Consider the following 13,803-nt stretch of genomic DNA (forward strand, 5'->3'; position numbering starts at 1 on the left):
CAAGATAATTGCATCTTGGAACCAATTGCAATTGTATGTATGTGTAATGTGAGGATATATCCGGGTGGTTGATGGATCACACCTCGTTACGATGATTGGCTCTACCGGTCCTGGCCCATAGCCAATGGGGGGAAGTCTAGGGGCGTGGCCCTGACATAATGGGAAGGTGACATCTGTAAGTAGAGGATTGGATCTGCTGGCTTTAGCCACAGCCAATGGGGGGACGAGTCAGGGGCGTGGTCCTGGGATCGTACGATGGAGTCTAGAAGATTCCATGGAGGTTAACCAGGTTTGGTGGAAAGGTACCACGTGACCCGGGTATTAAAAGGGGTGGAGACGGACAACACGTGGTCAGATCTCGAACGAACGGAGGGTGAGGTCACGCTGGAGCGGGGTCCAGGCTGCCACGTGGCCGCGCGTGTCTCTCTCCCTCTCACGCTGTCTGTCAGCAGCGTGAAGGAGTAAGACAGGAGTGTTGTGAACGAAAGACAAATAAAGACCGGATTCCAGAAGTCGCTTCCACGACCTTTATTACATATGTTTAACTTATTTCGCACCGTTCGTACCCAACCGTGCGAATCAGAGATGATATGTATCCTTCACATATCCGTCCAATTAGCACGGTTGGCTACGTACGGTGCGAAAGAAGTCTCACACAACTCATTGGCCCCCGACGGCCATCGAGGAATTAATTGCATACTTTTGGGGCGGCATTGATTAGGTAAGAGTAAAAATTTGGACCAGATTCAACATTGAGGGCTTCATCAGCAGAGTCAGACTTGTTGGAATATACGCTGGTGAGCTGCCAGATGTTACAGGCAAAGTCTCTTTTTTTAAGATGCGGGTCCTAGTTCCATGCAAGATTATGTAATTTGGTTGTTGCGGTGAATACAAATAAGGTCGCTGTACATAGGTGTAAATTTTATGACGTGCACGGTTTTCGCCCCGAGGCATGGGGGAGAAAAACCACAGACCGAGCAGGCAGGCAGCTAGTACTAGCGCCAAAGATTATTCAAGCTCTGCCATCCTACCATAGACAAAAAAAAAACTATTGAGCTGTATAGTTTTTTTTCAGAAGTTGTCCTGACCACAAATCATAGCTCAACGAAGTGGCTTATCACGTGGAAATTTATCGCAGCCAAATACTCTAAATGCGTGGTGATGTCGATTCTAAATGTGGAGGGAAAAACCGGAGGACCCGGAGAGAACATGCAAATTCCAAATATACAACAGGTGTCAAGGTCGGGATCGAACCCACAACTCCCTGTATACCAAGCGATGTAGTTAACATCTTCCCACCATGGTGCCCTCAAAGCAGGAAGGCAGCCCGTACCGGCGTAAAAAACTTGCACAAACTCTGGCGTCCTACCATTCTTCATCACCTCCTCCTTAACCGCCCGCCCTCCCACCCTCCTCCCGTTGTGGTGGTGGTTTCCCTTGATACCCCCCCCCCCCCCCACAGCCACACGGTGCTGCAGATGACGGCGGGTGTGGAGGACCTGGGCGGCATGCGCTGGGAGCTGCTGGGGCTGCTGCTGCTCGCGTGGGTCCTCGTCTACTTCTGCATCTTCCGCGGCGTGAAGTCCACGGGCAAGGTGAAGGCGGCAGGCGGCAGCACCCCCTGGGGGGGCCGTCGGCCAATCGGAACAGCCGATGATCGGTCAACTGAAAAATTATAATGGATTACTTTGTTGTGGTCGACTGTTTGTTGTTTTAAATTCGGTTGTTGTTTTTTTAATGAGGTTCATTTTATCATCTCAATATATACATGTTGAACTGTGTAATACTCTTTTTTACTGTTTTGTGTATCTCAAATGTTAATGATGTCATGTTGTTACGTTTACGTGTGAAACGCTGAGTGACGATTGCATTGTAAAGTGGCTCTATGTTAAATAATTCAAGTTTGATTGATTTTTTGATTGATTACTGGGGCCCCCTTTAAAAAAATTGAGGGTACCCCCCCCCCACATCCTGGCCACTCCACACCAAGACAGACAGAAGGCTGGAAACCCCCCGTGGTTCTGGCCACACTGTGGCTCTGGCCACACCGCCATTCCAGGTCCAACGGTGTGCGTGGCCCACACGGAGGATCTTTGTCTGCACGCAGGTGGTGTACTTCACGGCGCTCTTCCCGTACGTGGTGCTTTTGGCGCTGCTCATCAACAACGTGCAGCTGCCGGGCGCCATGAACGGCATCCACTACTTCCTCACCCCCGTGTGGGGGCGCCTCACCGAAGTGCAGGTGGGTGAGAGCCCAGCCCAGCCCAGCCCCCCCCCCCTTCACTTCCCTCACTCACCCAGGGGAAGACTAAACTATAAACTAAACAATTTTTAGATTTTTACCAGGTAAGGCCCACTGAGCTACGTAGCTCTTTTTTCAAAAGTTATAACTCAGCGAAGTGGCTTATCGTGTGGAAATGTATTGCAACGCATTACGTTGATTCTAAATGTGGAGGGTAAAACCAGAGGACCCGGGGAAAAATCCACGCGGCCACATGGCGATAGGCGCACTGCAAACTCCAAATATATAGGCGTCAAAGTCGGGATCGAACCTACGACCTCCTGTATACCAGGCAAGGTAGTTAACCTCTTGTCACCGTGGCAGCAGGTGATTGGGGGGGGGGCAAAAGGGCTGCGTGCATTCCTCATCGTCACCATCGTGGTCACCATCGTGGTCACCATAGTTACCATCATCGTCGTCCTCGCCATCGTAGTCACCATCAGGGCCGGCACGGTGCGTGAGGAGGTGGACGTTGTGTCTAGCTTATCCAGAGCACTGAAACCCAGGGCCCCCCCTAATACTTACCCCCCACCGCACCCCCACCCCACCAGGTGTGGGTGAATGCCGCCGCTCAGGTGTTCAACTCGATTGGCGTGAGCTTCGGCTCTCTCATCTCGCTGTCGAGCTACAACAAGTTCAACAACAACATCCTGCGGTGAGTGGCCCAGCCACTAGAGGCCGCTGTTTCCACCGCAGGTGAATCAAGTCACGAGTGCGGGTCGGACTGAATCGCGGGGGCCCCCTAAGTCGCAGGTGGGGGGGGGGGGGGGGCGCGCTGTGTGTGCAATGATTGGTGGGCCGCCGTGTCCGTTCGTCGTACCGCGTGCGTCGCCGGATCACATGGGGATCTGCGAAACTGCCAGATCACAGTGGGCCAAGAGGTGGCAGTACAGCAAGTGGGTTCGTGAACCACCCATCGGAAACGTGGGAACTCCTCGAGTGTCACACGCTCGTATGTGAAGCGTTAGTAAACTGGCCACGTTGAGCTCATTGCGCAGCAACTTTAATGGTCGCATCGGGTGGCGGAGGGGTTTACAACTCACACCATTGACCTACGCGACTATCTGATCTGAAAAAATCGATTACGAATCGTGATTGTTAGGGGGCTCGCCTAGAGAAACAAAACGGCCACGTTGATCGGAGAGTTGTTCCCACGGCCTCCCCGGCAGAGCCGCTATCCCAGCCTCCCCGGGGCCTCCACGATGCCTACGGACGACACCGCCTCCCGTGCTGTGCCTGGCGCGCGAGGCGCTATGGTTATCATCAGCTGATTTGAACACTCCCGAGGGCGAGCATCACAGAATCGTCTATGCGTGTGCGTGATTGTTCTGCCATGTTGTCGTCGTTGCGGTTGTCTGTTGTTGTAGGGACACCCTGGTGGTCTCCCTCGCCAACTCGGCCACCAGCATCTTCGCAGGTTTCGTCATTTTCTCGGCCATCGGCTACATGGCCCACATCCACGGCCTTCCCGTCAGTAACATCGCCACCGACGGTATGGCCCTGCCATCACCCACTACGCACCTCTACTCACCACTACTCATCACTACTTCCCGCACCTCCGATTAGCACTTGTTGGCTACGTACGGTGCGAGAGAAGTGAAACATACATCCTCGATAACCTCTGCCCTCCTCTCCACTCACCCACTGCACTCCTCTATACTCACCTCTACTCTCTACCCTCACCTCTAGCTTCCTCTACACTCAACCACTACTCTGTACACTCAGCTCTGCCCTCCTCTAAATTCTTCTAATTGCATGTGTTGATTTTGTTGTGTGCTATGAAGAAGGGCCATTGCGTGAAACGTCACCTATATAATATATATACCCCCCCCCTCCCCCCATTTTAAGGCCATGGTGTTATTGCCGAATGGAAATTGAGCTGCCGTGCAACACCTGCCACCCCACCTCTCCTTCCTTCCATGAGCTCTGTGCCGACTTGAAGCCTCCAAGCGAGGCCTGGTGTCGCCCTCCCAGTTGAGCTGTGTACGCACAAGCGGCCCTAACCCAGTGCCCGCACCACCTCCACTCACCTGGATGGGCGATATGCCCACCCCCTAAACCCCGTTGTGCCGCTGGGGAGGTGTTTAACGGCTGACACTCATCGACTGCCTCCCCGCCGTAGAGAATGGGGCGGCACATCCGAATTTTTGCAGCCAAAATCTGAACTGGGTTCACGATACGGGAAAAAATATTTTACTCCCCACACCCAGCACACCACATCCACCATGCCTTTCGCTATGGCCGTTTATGATTCATCACCGCCATACTTACTAGAGTTACGAAACTCCAAGAATGGTTGTCTAATGCGTCCATGTGCTCCCCCACATTGTGCGATGATTACGGCTGCGGCTGCTGCTGCATCATGGAATTTTGTCTTGGCTTTCTAATCTAGGCCTAGGCCGCCCTCCGCGATCCTATCCCTTCTCCTGTCGGCCAGTCTACCCGGGGGAATATTCAGTGAGAAACACGAATGCCTCCCGTATGCACACTCTCAGCACGCACCCAGCTTTGTTGATTCGTCATCGATTTTTTTTTGGGGTCGCATCATTCGCGTGAAGTAAAACGTCATGTCGTTACACACCCCTCATTCCCGACGCGACCAGTTAATCAAGTTGTCACGTGATGGAACAAAACGAAGTGGCTTATCGCGTAGAAGTGGATCTAAATGTGGAGGAAAAGACTGGAGGACCCGAAGAACGTGCAAACTTCAAATATAGAGCAGCAGGTGTCAGGGTCGGGATCGAACCCACCATCCCCTGTATACCAGGCGAGGTAGTTAACATCTCGCCACAATGGCGCCCCTGCCTAATGGTGCTGGTTGTAGCCACCAGCGAAAGGTCAGTACTCAATTGTTAAACCGTGTGCGGATAGCTCTCCAGCATCGTCCCCAACAGTGGTACTGCGGAAGCAGTTGCACATCAGCCGCATTTGTTCGTCACGTGACAATGTTATCAATCGGCCGTGTCGGATGGTGGAGGGTGTACAACACGACGTTTTACTCAACGCAAACGATCGGACCCCAAAAAAAATCAAACGCGACTCACGATATCGGTTGCAAAAGACGACTTGCCGTATTAAATCTACCCCGCTTGTGATGTCCGACTTCGCGAGCGTTCATTGTCCATGCTGCGAGATTGTGGCGGGGGGGGGGGCTCGGTGGGGTTTGGGGACTGGGGCGGTGTAGCAGGAGAGCGGGGGAGATGCTAAAAGGGGGGGGGGCATCGTGTGCGTGTGTCCCTCAGGCCCGGGGCTCGTGTTCGTCGTGTACCCGGAGGCGTTCGTCACGATGCCCGTGTCTCCCTTCTGGGCGGTCTCCTTTTTCTTCATGCTGCTCTGCCTGGGCCTCGACTCTCAGGTGAGTTTTGGTTGGCTTCAGTGGAGGGTGGTCGTGCTGCCGAATGCCTCCAAATGAGTGCCTGGTGCGGCGGTGTGCAGTAAATATCGCCACTAGGGAGACAGAAGGCGGGCCGGACGTGCCGGCCTTCAGAGGTACTCGCTTAACAGCACTTTCACCCAAAAGTCTGTTAAGGTTACGCAGGGGATCTTTGTCTTTGTGGTGAATGTGTTTGCAGGCCAGCACCTGCCATCATATGTGTGTGTAAGATTTGCATGGTGGAGGTGATGGTATATGAGTGAGTGCGTGCGTGCGTGTCCGTGTATGTATGGCACAAGCGTCGTGGTGACGTCACCGCCGCTTAGTGGCGAATGGCGGTTGTTGTTGTTATATGATCTCTATGGTGGAGGTGATGGTTTATGAGTGTGCGTGCTTGCATACGTGTGCATGCATGTACAATCTCCATGGTTGAGGTGATGGTGAGTGCGTGTGCATGTGTGTGTGTATGATCTCCATGGTGGAGGTGATGGTATGTGAGTGAGTGCGTGCGTGTGTGTGTATGATCTCCATGGTGGAGGTGATGGTATATGAGTGAGTGCGTGCGTGTGTATGTATGATCTCCATGGTGGAGGTGATGGTATATGAGTGTGTGTGTGTGTATGTGTGTATGATCTCCATGGTGGAGGTGATGGTATATGAGTGTGTGTGTGTGTATGTATGTATGATCTCCATGGTGGAGGTGATGGTATATGAGTGTGTGTGTGTATGTGTGTGTATGTGTGTATGTGTGTGCATAAGTTCGCCATGGTGGAGGTGATGGTATATGAGTGTGTGTGTGTGTGTGTATGTGTGTGTATGTGTGTATGATCTCCATGGTGGAGGTGATGGTATATGCGTGTGTGTGTGTATGTGTGTGTGCGTGTGTATGTGTGTATGATCTCCATGGTGGAGGTGATGGTATATGAGTGTGTGTGTGTGTATGTGTGTATGTGTGTATGTGTGTGTATGTGTGTATGTGTGTGTATGTGTGTGCATAAGTTCGCCATGGTGGAGGTGATGGTGAGTGCGTGCGTGTGTGTGTATGATCTCCATGGTGGAGGTGATGGTATATGAGTGTGTGTGTATGTGTGTATGTGTGTGCATAAGTTCGCCATGGTGGAGGTGATGGTGACGAGCCTCATGGATGGCTGCGGCCCAGCGCTGCTGCGCCGTCTCAAGCGCAAGGAGCTCGTCGTGCTGCTCGTCTGCTTCGTCGCCTTCCTGCTCGGCCTGCCCAACGTCACGCAGGTGCCGCCCACTCTGACCACCAGCGCTGACCGCTGACACCAACACTCGTTCCAACATCGACACAAGCACTATCCCCAATACTGACTTTGGCACGAACACTCGTACTAACGCCAGCAATATCCGCTACCGTTAACGTGGTGAACAGCGACCATCGCTCACAAGGATCCCTACACGGACACTGAAGCTTAACGCTGTTTAACACTCAAACCGATTGCTGTCACCAATACTTAAGCTAGCCTCGACACTTATCACTGACACCACGAAGTAGCGTACTCGTACCGATGAAACTATGCCAAGCACCCACATGAGCATTAATAATCGCACCGGCATTGACCCTGTCATCCACGCCCAGTCAGGTTTCAGGTTCACGCTACAAACCTACTTCCTCTGCACCTGTCGGCCTGGGGAAGCGTCGCGATCTCACGACGGCGATCTCCGTGCAATCCACCAACCCCGCTGTGTGTGCCCCCTTGCCATCCTGCAGGGAGGGATTTACGTGTTCCAGCTGATGGACCACTACACGGCGGTGACGTCGCTCATGTTCCTCGCGTTCTTCGAGGTGGTGGCCATCTGCTGGCTTTATGGTACGTGCGGCGAGATGTTAACCACCTCGCCTGGTATGCAGGTGGTCGTGGGTTCGATCCTGACTCTGACGCCTGCTGTGTATTTGGAGTTTGTGTGTGCTCTTTCTCCTCATGGTCGCGTGGATTTTTCTCCGGGTCCTCCGGTTTTTCCCTCCACGTCTAGAATCAACATCACCACGCGTTTAGAGTATTTGGCTGCTGCTATAAATGTCCACGTGATGATAATAAGCCACTTCGTTGTGCTGTCATTTGTGATAGCCAGGCCGCTTCTGAAAAAGAGCTGTTTAGCTCGGTGGGCCTTCCCTGGTTAAAAAAAAACCAATTGTATATATATAGTTTATTCCCCTACGTCAGTGTGTTCTTTACTAATTTTCAGAGGAGGGGTGTGCAAGGGCCACCGCCACACATTTGAAACCATTGGGTTTTGACAGCATGATGGGGTAGCTTTGACATTTGTGTATTGTCGGGGGGCTGTATGTCAGGGGCTGCATTTAAGGCCACCAGGAGCTGCCAGTGGCCCGCGGGCCTTACAATAAAGACGATCGCTCTGTAACATCATCGTCATCCTCCAAGCTGTCGCCATATCCCTCGCGGTTCTGCGACACCACAATCCACCCGGGTACCTGCTCGGGAGCCACAGGGGTCGATCTCGGATGGATAATGAGTGAGCATGGCTCATTGCGCGTGTCCCTATTCAGGAGTGGACCGCCTCTCCAGTAACGTGCAGGAGATGTTGGGGCGACCGCCGAACATCTTCTTCCGCGTCTGCTGGCGGTTCTGTGCACCGGTGCTCGTCTCTGTGAGGACCTCTCCCCACACACGCAGAAAGACAAGAATTCCCTCCCCGTATAGCCTTCATTAGACCGCTGGGGCAAGTGCTGTTAGCAAGTAGCACCTATGAAGGCTGTAGGGGCACACGAAGACCAGAAGTCTTTTTCATAGACTCACACAGAGATCCATAGATTGCATATAAATGCATGATCTGTGTCGCCCAATGACACTGCTATAAAGAACGGTCGTTGCCAGAATAGCAGCCAATTTAATATTCATATATTTATACATTTTCAGTCAGGCTCATTCGACGGATCCTCCTGTATTTCCCTCCACATTTAGAATCAATATCATGCATTTAGACTATTTGGCGAGGTCGCTTCTGAAAAAGAGCTATATAGCTCAGTGGCTATTACCTGGTAAAATAAAAAATTGTACAGCTTGGGCCTAACTTGGCCCCCCACCTCACAGGGCATCTTGATGTTCAGCATCGTGCAGTACAAGCCGGCGCGCTACGGCCACTACGTGTATCCAGGCTGGGCCGAGGCACTGGGCTGGTGCATTTCGCTTCTGTCCATCATCTGGATCCCACTGGGCGCTGCCCACACGCTCTACACCATCCCCGGCTCGCTCAGAGAGGTATGCGCCCACACCGACGCTTGCCCACGCTCACCCACGCACCCACCCACGTGCTCAACAACAACCGCCATTCGCCACTAAGTGGCGGTGATGTCACCACGACGCTTGTGCCAGGCCATGTGCACCTTGAGGCCACGTGAAGTATCGAACACCCGCTGGCAGGAGGTCACGGGGCAGACCCAGGTGCCACGGGTCGACTGACTGAGATGATTGGCTGATGCACCACCTGTGCTCCCTACTGTGCCAACTTGCTGTGCTTTAGCCACCCACGTGCTCACCCACGTGCCCACCCACGTGCCCACCCACGCGCCCACCCACGCGCCCACGTGCCCATGCTCACGCCCACACCTGGGGTGGTTACACGGTCGCTGTGATGCGCCTCGAATTGGTAGGCGGATCTCTGCGTACGCTGGAGACTTTGCGCGCAAGTTTCTGAGTACACGAATGGGGTCAAATGCTAAAATACCGAGAAATCGTAGGTCATTTCAATGAACAGCTGTGTTAGTCGCCAAAGGTAAAGTCTTGGCGATACGAGATACAAACGCCAAGACAATGGCTGCAAGGGCTGGGTAAAACAAAACAGAAAGTGTCACGATGAGAATATGTATTTATTTTAAATGCTGTTCTTCCTCGAGAAATGAAATCTACGACGTAGAATAGCTCGACGCATCGCCGGATGCACTCGCCGCGCTTGTTGCCTCACTTTGCGTTTCAAACGCTGCGTGCAATTCGTGCTTTCAAATGGACAGATTGACCGCACACGACAGCCCCTCTGGGAAGCCGCTGCCCCCCGAGACGAGTCCACGGCGTCGCCCGTGTTACGGGAAGCGCATTCAGATTCATCATAACTACAGTTTATAATGTTAAGCTCGCCCACGCATACCAACAACCATTCGCTCGATCTCCCATGATGACTCGGGAGGCACGCCGAGGAACCGCAGAGGAACCGCAGAGGAGTGGGGTCGGGAAGATGGCAGTGGCCAGCCAGCCGTTGTACGTACGTTGAACTTCTTTTGCACCGTACCTAGCCAACGTGCCAATCGGAGGTGCGGGGGGAAGGACAACATACTAAACACAAAAAGCACTTTTTTTAAATCATCAATTTTGATGATTTAAAAGTGCGTTGCTCTCAGCGGCTTCCTCATTTCGCAAGGAAAAGTGTTCCAGACGGCCGCATCCGAAAGTGCGCGATGCAGTGACCGTCTTTGTAAATTTGGCGCCTTTAATCTTTTGTATTACTGTATTGTAAAGGGGGTTTTCGGGCAATGGGTTTTTACATGTACGAAGTACATATAGCTCGGTGGGCATTACCTGGTAAAATATAAATAGTTTAGTTTTAGTTTCATAATAATGACTCCTCCTACAGCGCCATAGCATGACACGGGTGTCTAGAGATACGGGTGTCTGCTGGGGGGCACGGGGCTGTTAGCGAGCGCCTGTTAAGGCCAGCACATGCTGGCGTTATCCGTTAACAACGCCGTACCCAGGCACCCAGTTTTAAGTCTGAGCCAGCGTGCACAGGGCCCAAGTTCAAGTATCAAACTCGCTGTGGCCAGAAATGTAACTCTGGTCACGGGGTTCGCAGTACATTGCGCGATTCGTTGCGCCACCGCTGCCCCCAACTGCCACACGCACACACACACACACGTGTGCCCAAGTTGCTTACTTGGAGACCTGAATGGAATGGATTGAGGGAGGGTGAAACGAGGGAGATGGGGGAGATGAGAGAGGGAGATTTAGTTGGAGGCAGATGGAGACAAGGGGAGGGGGATCGAAAGGGGGGGGGGGTGAGTGGAAGGGAAGCGGTGGGTGGGGTGGGGGCAGGGGGTGGGTGGTTGTGAAAATTGTCCGCCAATCCTGCACTTTACACCGAGGCTTTCTCGCATTACCAGCACGGTCCAAGTCTAATAGTAGTGCAGTGCGTGCCAATGTGTGTACGTGTGTGTGCCTGTGTGTGCCTGTGTGTGTGCCTGTGTGTGTGTGCCTCAGTGGGGAGTAGTAGTGTAGCGGTAAGCGCGCTGCGCTAAGAACCTGGCGATCTGGGTTCGATTCCCGCTCACGGCCAACACCCAGTGACGATTATCTGAACCGGTCCTGGGCCTCCCCTAGGACGACTCAGCCTGAAATGAGTACCTGGTGCGGTGTGCAAACATCGCTACTGGGAAGACAAAGGCGGTTGGGCGTGGTGCTGGCCACCCACTCCCTCGTGTGCCATTCTGGCCTTCATAGGTGCTACTTGCTAATAGCACTTTCCCCAACAGTCTGTTGAGGCTATATGGGGGATCTTTGTCTTTGTGTGTATGTTTACCAGTGTGTACGTGTGACATTGTATGGATGTGTATGTGTGCCAGTGTGGGTGTATGGGTGTACGGGTATGTATGTGTTCCATCAGTGTAGTGGTTAACACACTGCACTACAAACCCGGTGACCCAAGTTCCATTCCCACTCTCGATCATTAACAGTGGCTAATATATTACAACTGGTCCTGGGCTTTCCTTAGGTCACCTCGGCCTTAAAAATTAGTACCTGTTGTGGTGTGTAAACATCAGCGTGGTGTAGACCAACCACCCCCTTTATGTGCCGTGTCGGCCTTCATAGGTGCTACTCGCGAAAACAGCACTTTCCCAACAGTCTGTTAAGGCTATACGGGGAATCTTTATCTTTCTGTGTGTGTGTGTGTGCGTGTTCATGTGACTGCGGGTAATGTCGGCAGCCAACCCACGCTTAGACATTGCGCACACGCACGTGCTTATTTGTGAATGTTTTTGCGCTCCGTCTCTGGACATCTGTACGAGAGGCAAATTCCCCCCTGGGGGAAGTTACTCATTCCGCGCCTTCCATCACGCCACCGCCGAGTAATCATCGCCACCCCCCACTGCGGCAGATTCTTGGCAAACGACACGGGGGGGGGGGTGTGGCAGGTGGGGTGGGTTGGGGAGTGGTGAAGGGGAGTGCATCACCAACAAAAAAGCATCACGCCGCGTTTTTCTCCGTCTCAGCTTAAACGCCGGAGTCTCTGCCGGCTGCGCCAGTCGCGCGACCCATGTCAAGCCATGGTGGCGAGGAGATGTTATCTCTCTCGCCTCGTACACAGGAGGTCGTGGCTTCGATCCCGACCCTGACTCCTGCTGCATATTTGGAGTTTGCATGTTTCTCTCCCCGTGGTCGCGTGGATTTTTTCTCTGAGTCCTCTGGTTATGCCCTCCACGTTTAGTTAGAAACGTGCGTTTAGAGTATTTGACTGCTGCACATTTCCACGTGATAAGCCACTTCGTTGAGCTATCATTTGTGGCCAGGTCGCTTCTGAAAAAGAGCTATACAGCTCAGTGGGCCTTACCTGGTAAAATAAAAAGAGTAAATAGTTTAGTTTCTCATCAGACTCTCAGGTGCTAAAATTCTTGCGATTTCCAGCGGCCGCACTTTACATCTCCGCGATGAACCTCTCGAAACTGCGAGCTCGTCGGATTTTCTGAATTTCTGACATCGGCGTCAAACGCTGAGGATTCCTAAACGTTCCGAACTGAGTCGTGGGCAGCAGAGGGCAGTGCAGCAAAAATCTATCGTAATGTATTACGCTTCAGACGTCTATGCTCCCCCACCCCACGTGCTTAACCAATATGACGGAAGGGGCGCCCCCCCCCCCCCAAAGTACATTTAACTATCTCGCCTCGTATACACAGGTGCTACATGATGTCATCATCCAGGAGTGGATTTCCGTGTACGCGATGAACTAATAATGTTTGCCAAATAAAACAAAAACTTGCTCCCAAAATTACTTCCATTGTATCCCAGCTGATAGCAACATGACCCCCTATACTGGCAGGCCGAGGCCCACTCGCAGGCCCGGTGCTGGAGTCATTCTTGTGCTGCACAGGAGGGGCAGCTGCCACCGGGGGAGTCCCGAAGGCCAAAGACTACAGCTGGGCAGTGGAACGATTGCTATGAGAAGTGACGAGTGGTATGAGAAGTGACGATTGCTATGAGAAGTGAACGTATGACACTTTTGAATTGCTGGGGCAATTGTGCAACCTACTTCCTTCTGGGCACAACCCACATCGCCCCCGCCGTCCGGGACTCAAACCCCCTACGTACCCTCCCTGTTTCCCGCGCAGCGCCTCTTGATCTCCATCACCCCGCTGCCCATCCACGCGCCCCCCGCTGACCACGCCTCGCCCGTGGGCACCGCGGTCGCGGAGACCGAGGAGGAAGAGGAGCTGGGGAAGCTGCTGATGGTGTCGTCCACGGGCCAGGACTCGCCGCCTCCCCCTTACAAGGCTGACCCCTCGGGGGTCAGCATCCCCCTGCGTGACCTCCCCGGCCCCGTGCAGTCGTGATGGGTCGGGGAGCTCCTTTCTGGGAGCTCTGATGTTTCGTTTCCAAGGAAACTCTTATGATTTTTTCTCTCTCTGCGTTGTTGGCAGTGACATTTTTTTAGCGTGCGGTGTAGGTGTCCGGCGAGGGGGGGGGGGGTCAGGGGGGGTGGTGCCGTGCCGATTGCATGAAGGGGGATGAGATGGGGTGGGGGGGGGCGCAATTGATAAGAGGGTGGAGAGATGCGTGGAGGTGTAAGGCGTGTGCAGTGCTCTTGGCGCACCAAGTTTTTAAACGTGGGTCCAAACTCTGAGCTGTTTAGAGAATTTCTCAGAATTCCGATTTTATTTTTGCTGCCAAAACCCTCGCAGATTAGCACCGAATGAGCACCGGCACAAATCTGGTTTGATGTCGCATTTTCCGGATTATAAGATGCTCGGGAAAGTACGATGCACTCCAAACTTGTGGCTCGTATCATTAAAGCTGTATGAATCTGGACAGACGGGACACACGCACCAGATTTAAAATGGACAACCAACTTGTTCCGTAAAACACAGGGGGGGGGAAAGAGTGTGTCATCCAAGAATGCTGTAACC

At 53.0% G+C, this 13,803-nt stretch overlaps 1 protein-coding gene across 1 annotated transcript in view; it reads left to right on the forward strand.

Annotated features, from left to right (window-relative positions):
- LOC133348330 (sodium- and chloride-dependent GABA transporter 1-like) overlaps positions 1–13,377 on the forward strand; it is a 30,834-nt gene extending 17,457 nt beyond the window's left edge. The window contains exons 4-13 of the mRNA XM_061561071.1: positions 1,463–1,595; positions 2,108–2,242; positions 2,833–2,936; positions 3,649–3,773; positions 5,524–5,636; positions 6,762–6,902; positions 7,387–7,486; positions 8,185–8,285; positions 8,729–8,896; positions 13,009–13,377. Coding sequence (XP_061417055.1) covers positions 1,463–1,595; positions 2,108–2,242; positions 2,833–2,936; positions 3,649–3,773; positions 5,524–5,636; positions 6,762–6,902; positions 7,387–7,486; positions 8,185–8,285; positions 8,729–8,896; positions 13,009–13,230 — 1,342 coding nt within the window. The 3' untranslated portion in view covers positions 13,231–13,377. The remainder of the gene's footprint in view (positions 1–1,462; positions 1,596–2,107; positions 2,243–2,832; positions 2,937–3,648; positions 3,774–5,523; positions 5,637–6,761; positions 6,903–7,386; positions 7,487–8,184; positions 8,286–8,728; positions 8,897–13,008) is intronic.
- Positions 13,378–13,803: the final 426 nt, after the last annotated feature.

The sequence above is a fragment of the Lethenteron reissneri genome, chromosome 27, assembly GCF_015708825.2.
Source record: "Lethenteron reissneri isolate LAM-NWPU_2019-01 chromosome 27, ASM1570882v1, whole genome shotgun sequence".
In the NCBI taxonomy this organism is placed as follows: domain Eukaryota; kingdom Metazoa; phylum Chordata; class Hyperoartia; order Petromyzontiformes; family Petromyzontidae; genus Lethenteron; species Lethenteron reissneri.